This window comes from Papaver somniferum, chromosome 7, assembly GCF_003573695.1.
Source record: "Papaver somniferum cultivar HN1 chromosome 7, ASM357369v1, whole genome shotgun sequence".
NCBI lineage: Eukaryota > Viridiplantae > Streptophyta > Magnoliopsida > Ranunculales > Papaveraceae > Papaver > Papaver somniferum.
The window spans coordinates 297,191-303,759 of NC_039364.1; the positions used below are offsets into that span (position 1 = coordinate 297,191).

General features: G+C 45.7%; 1 protein-coding gene across 1 annotated transcript; it reads right to left on the reverse strand.

Annotated features, from left to right (window-relative positions):
* Positions 1-2,823: 2,823 nt before the first annotated feature.
* Positions 2,824-5,397, reverse strand: LOC113293941 (subtilisin-like protease SBT1.4). Its single transcript, XM_026542381.1, has one exon. It carries the CDS (start codon positions 5,365-5,367, stop codon positions 3,025-3,027), a length of 2,343 nt encoding a protein of 780 aa, XP_026398166.1. The 5' UTR covers positions 5,368-5,397; the 3' UTR covers positions 2,824-3,024.
* Between the last annotated feature and the right edge of the window lie 1,172 nt (positions 5,398-6,569).

The window sequence follows — 6,569 nt, forward strand, 5'->3', positions numbered from 1 at the left end:
CATGGCCGCTCCATGTCCATGCCGGCCTTTTCAAAAGCCATGGACGAGCCATTCCTGACTTTTGCACGAGCCATGGCCGCTCCGCAACCATGCCGGCGTTTGCAAAATCCATGGGCGAGCCATGCCTGACTTTTGCTTGAGCCATGACCGCTCCGCAACCGTGCCATGGCCGCTCCACGTCCATGCCGGCCTTTGCAAAGCAATGGCCTAGCCATGACACACTTTTCACGTGCCATGGACGCTTCACAACCATGCCATGGCCGCTCCACGTGCATGTCGGCCTTTGCCAAGCTATGGCTGAGCCATGGCACACACTTTGCACACACCATGGCCGCTCGCAACCATGCCTTGGCCGCTCCATGTCCATGTCGGACTTTGCAAAAGCCATGGCCGAGCCATGCCTGACTTTTGCACGAGTCATGGCCGCTCCATGTCCATGCCGGCCTTTTTAAAATCCATGGCCGAGCCATGCTTGACTTTTAAATGAGCCATGGCCGCTCCGCAACCGTGCCATGGCCGCTCCACGTACATGCCGGCCTTTGCAAAGCCATGGCCGAGCCATGGCACACTCTGCACATGCCACGGCCGCTCCACGCCCATACCGGACTTTGCAAAGCCATGGCCGAACCATGGAAAAAATTTGCATGCCCCATGGCCGCTCCGTAACCATGCCAGCCTTTGAAAAGCCATGGCCAAACCATGGAACACTTTGCACGCGCCATGGCCGCTCCGCAACCATGTCGGCCTTTGCAAAGCCATGGACGAGCCATGCCTGAATTTTGCACGAGTCATGGCCGCTCTGAAATCGTGCCATGGCCGCTCCACGTCCATGATGGCCTTTGCAAAGCCATGGCCTAGCCATGGCAAACTTTGCATGCGCCATGGCCTCTCCGCAACCATGCCGTCCTTTGCAAATCCATGGCCGAGCCATGTCACACTTTTCACGTGCCATGGACGCTCCGCAACCATTCCATGGCCGCTCCACGTCTATGCCGACCTTTGCAAAGCCATGGCCGAGCCATGTAATACTTTGTACATGCCATGGCTGCTCCGCAACCATGTCGTCCTTTGCGAAGCCATAACTGAGCCATGGAACACACTTTGCACACACCATGGCCACTCCGCCACCATGCCAAGGGCGCTCCGCCACCATCCCATGGCCGCTCCATGTCCATGTCGGGCTTTTCAAAAGCCATGGCCGAGCCATGCCTGACTTTTGCACGAGCCATGGCCGCTCCGCAACCATGCCGGCCTTTGTAAAATCCATGGCCGAGCCATGCCTGACTTTTGCATGAGCCATGACCTCTCCGCAACCGTGCCATGGCCGCCCTACGTCCATGCCGGCATTTTCAAATCCATGGCCTCTCCGAAACCATGACATGCCCGCTCCACGCCCATGTAGGCCTTTCCCAAGCTATGGCTGAACCATTGCACACACCATGGACGCTCCGCAACCATGCCACGGCCACTCCATGTCCATGCCAGCCTTTGCAAAAGCCATGGCCGAGCCATGCCTGACTTTTGCACGAGCCATGGCCGCTCCATGTCCATGTCGGCCTTTGTAAAAGCCATGGCCGAGCCATGCCTGACTTTTGCATGAGCCATGGCCGCTCCGCAACAGTGCCATGGACGCTCCACGTCCATGCCGGACTTTGCAAATCCATGGCCGAGACATGGCACACTTTGCGCGTGCCATGGCCGCTCCGCAATCATGCCGGCCTTTGCAAAGCCATGGCCGAACCATGACACACTTTTCACGCGCCATGGACGAACCATGGCACACTTTGCACGCGCCATGGCCGCTCCGCAACCATACCATGGCCGCTCCACGTCCATGCCACCCTTTGCAAATCCATAGCCCTGCCTTTGCAAAGCCATGGACGAGCCATGACACACTTTGTACGCGCAATGGCCGCTCCGCTACCGTGCCAAAGCCGCTCCTAAGCTACGCCATGCTTTTGCACGAGCCATAGCCGCTCCACCTTCATATCATGGTTTTCAAACACTTGTCCACGCCAAGCCAGGGCTAGACTTTTCCACTTGTCCCGCAAATACACTTTCACTAAAAGAACATTCGAGATATCAAATACAAACTGGGGGATTCACACTAGGGTTTTGGTTTGGTGGTTATAGCATGCGGCTTTTAATATGCCCGTTACAAGAGAGAGACATAAAGAGGGAGGTGAGAAAAGTGGAATGATGGCAAGGTTGAAGGGCAAAAACGTTTTTGCACTTAATGCGATGAATTCCCAAAAACGTTTTGTAATAAACACCTTCCATTATACCACCTCCACTCCTTGGAGACCAAGGAAACGTTACCTTTTGCAACTTGTATAAATAGGCCTTGCCTATTCTCCACAAGGACAACAAGTCTTGGGGAAACCAACAAAAGAAACACAAGTAGATAGAAACACCTGGGCGACATTCTATTTGCTACCTACGCTTTCTTCCACAAGTTGCAAAGTAGATACACCTTTTCCACTCTTCTCTTTGCTTTCCTCCCTTAAACCAACCCTTTTCCTCCACTTTGTAACCGAAGTAAACCTGGAACGACCGTCTCTTGGTTTAGGCCAGAGTTGTACAGACATGTGGGCCTTAATGGGGAAGTTAAATGTAATGGCATTTAATGAAATTTGAAGGAAAAAAAAAGGTGACACTTTATTAAATTGGAAAACCAAAGTGTGGCATTTTCTTAAAATTTCCACTGATACTTTATGAGTGTTAGCATTATTCTTCGTTTGTTGTTCTTTTTGCTTCTGCTCATAATAAAAACCATTTACAAGAAGTACTAGTAGAACAAAAGGTAGAGGCTCTTTTGAAATGGAAATCAAGCACTAGAAACGGAGCTTTTGGTCGGTTGAAACAGTGAATACCTTTGAAGATTACACATATATGGATATGCACACATTCCACGACACAAGACCTTTCGATCTACAAAATCAAGTAGCAATACATGGCGGAATTCAAGTCACAGAAGAAATACTGGACCTGGTTTTATTCTAGGAAATAGTAGTAGTACAAGCATCACTCGCTAGGAAGCCAGATTAAAGCAATGGGACTCCGCACAACGTGTACACTGTCGGTCCATTCAATTGACGCGTACTCAATTGAGTTTCTGTCATCCTTTCTCAAGCTTGTGAATGTAATTTCATAAGACAAACTTTGGTTACTCATGGTGAACATAAGTATGCTCGGGGAAACTCTGATATCAGCCGATGATGGACTGTTAACCTTGACTCTGTAGATTGCATCTACTGACTTTCCAACATTTGTAACCACTCTCTTGTGCTTGGAAACTGAATCATATGGTGGTTCAAAAACCACAGAGAATGATGGGTAATTTAAATCTCCAGGACGAGTAACTGACGTCTGTGACCCACAATCGACTGTCTTATCATGGATGAAAAGAGAAATTTGTGTCTGGTTATACCCAATAGAGCAAAGGAATGCCTCATAATCAATTGGCTGGATGTCGTATACTAAACCAGGGTTTAAGGCTTTGTTGGGGTCAACGTGTCCAGCACCATGTAGGAACGGTGTTGAATCTCTTCCTGTTGACAGATCAGTAAATGTTTTACCTGCGTTATCTAAATTATAGGCAGTAGTCATAAGAGCAGATTTAATTGCAGCTGGAGACCATTGAGGATAAGCATTTCGTAGCAGTGCAGCCAATCCGCTCACATGAGGGCATGACATAGAGGTACCAGATATTATGTTGAACTCCACGCGTCTTTTATCGGCTTCAAGACCTGTTGGACCGACAGCACCGGTCCAAGCAGCCAAAATATTAACACCTGGTGCAATAACATCCGGTTTAAGAATTTGGGGTGTTATAAGATTAGGGCCACGGCTAGAGAATGCAGCAATTTTAGGAGCTGAAGGAGTGGAACCAATAACTGTTCCTTTGAAATCCAAAGACGCTGTAGGATTTTGTTGTGTTGCAATATACTCCGCTATCTCATCAGCGTCCTTTAGAGTCACCATCGTTCCTGGAATTATATGTGATATAGCATCCAATTCTTCTCCTTCGACCATTGAATTTGCAAGAATCACTCCAACACCACCAGCGATTTTGACTGCATTTCCTTTAGCAACTGTATTAATTCTACCAGCACAGAGAACAATCTTTCCAGCGGCTGCAGTGGAATTTAATCTCCCTTGTATGCAAAGTCTGCTACCAATATCACCAGCAAAAACTAATTCTGTGTTGGATTTCTCAAGTGGCCTGCCAGAATATAATGACACGCCACTAAAAACCCTCCCATCGCCTAAAATCACATTACAGGGAAACTCTCTGTCAATAGTAGATGCTCCAACAGTAAATATCCATGGCGCAGCATTAGAAACCGTCAAAGGACCAGGACCTGAATTTCCCGCAGCGGCACTAACTAGAACTCCTTTCACCGCAGCACCAAATGTCCCTATGGAAATTGAATTTTGATCATACGGACGTTGCCCGGGGACATTGGAACCAACCGAAAGAGAAATCACATCAACTCCATCTGCCACAGCTTGATCCATTGCAGCAAGAATATCTGCACTGCCACAACCAATACTCCAGCATATCTTGTAAGCAGCAATTCTTGCCTTGGTAGCCATTCCTTTTGCTTCTCCAACACTGTATTCAAACAATCCAGCATTTTTAACTACAGATCCAGCTGCAGTAGATGCCGTATGTGTACCATGTCCATCCATATCTCTTGGTGATTTCGAGTCTCTGGTCTCGCTGATCTTTCGTCCAGTTTGTGCTTCAACGCCTTTGTAATAAAATCGAGCGCCGATTATCTTGTTGTTGCAGGACGTAGTGGGAAAATCAGGGGCATACTCACAAGTACCCTTCCATCTCTCTGGTACAGGATTAGTTATACTTGAGTCATTGAAACTCTGACTTTCCGGCCAAATTCCGGTATCAAGAACCCCAATAATGATGTCATCAGCATATCCTGAGACAGGCCAAAGACCAGAATCATCATTAAGGCCAAGAAAATGAGGAGTTCGAGTAGTATGGAGTTGGTGAATTTCTTGAGGGAGGATTGCAAGGAATCCTGGTTGAAGACGAAGATGTGATGCTTGAGATGGGGTGAGTCTGGCAGCGAAACCATTCAAAACATTGTTATATGTGTAAATGATACTTTCGCGCGGATGAGATGGAGATAGATGTGCAGGAAGAGATTGAAGAGTTGAGGTATACCAATCATGGTGAGAAGGAAAAACCGACGGTTTTTCTAGTTTAGAAACATGCACGATGAATGTTTTTGTTGCTTCGCCGTGAAATGGTGATGATAGTGCGTCGGAATATGTAGTAGAAACTAGTATGGATAGGATGATAAAAAAATATCTGACAGATGGAGTAGTTGTCGTCGACATTGCTAAACATGCATTGTCATACAACTTATAATAAATCTATCGATCGATCTATCTGTATGTATATATAGAGTAATCCCCATAATCGGATAGGATCCCTCTACCAACCATTCATTCACTGTACAGTAATAATCCGCATATATCTCCCAATCTTGAATCTACACTTACGTTGTACCAGTAGAGCCCACATATGCAAGTGCTAGATTTTTGATGAAACTTGACTGGAATGGAAGGTCCAACATCATCGTAGAAGTACTTGGCTGTAAATTGGCACTTCCGGCAGGACTATGTGCACCAAAGTTTATTTTGGGCAATACACTGAGTTGTCATGGAATTGATCAGATAAGACGCCTAGTATACTCATCCACAGAAAGCCTTGTCGTAAATGTCTCTAGACAAAAATGAAGCAAGAGACCTGAGAAGAAGGGCAGACTAAGGAGGCGTATAATGTACACATGAAGCTGCTGATTTTTCTAAAATAAAAATATCAGTTGACTGGAAATTAACTAAGTCTTCCAAATCAAACAAAACAAGATTTTATTGTGAAACACCCCATCTAAATAATACTCCAATCGAGTAACAAATATGTTTGCACTCGATACCATGCGATATTGTTAGCTATCTTCTCTTTCTGGTTGTATCTTCACTTCATTTTCACGGTTGGCTTGGAGATGAAAAATTGTATACAACTGTAAAAAAGTTGTATACAGTTCTGTGGTAAGGTTTTAACTGTAACTATGAGTTCCCCTAGAGCATTCGTCAATACTATTGGTATAAAAATTGGACATCTTTGCGGTGTATGCATGGCTTTTCTCTTCGCTATGTAGTTGGAATTGGTGTCATCATTTGTATACCTGAGACGAAGGGAATAGACTGAGGAGCGTATAATGTACACATCACTGAATTGAAGATGCTGATTTTTCTAAAATAAAAATATCAGTTGACCGGAAATTATCTAAGTCTTCCAAATCAAACAAAACAAGATTTTTATTGAAGAACACCCCTTCTGTTAATCATCCGTCAAATTCTGTAAGGTTATTATTGTAAAACACCCCATCTAAATAATAGTCCAATCGAGTAACAGATATGTTTGAACTCGATACCATGCGATATTGTTAGCTATCTTCTCTTCCTGGTTGTATCTTCACTTAATTTTCACGGTTGGCTTGGAGATGAAAAATTGTATACAATTCTAAAAAAGTTGT

Coding starts and splice junctions, on each gene's coding strand:
- LOC113293941 (XM_026542381.1), bottom strand. CDS start 5,367: ATGTCGACGACAACTACTCCATCTGTCAGATATTTTTTTATCATCCTA.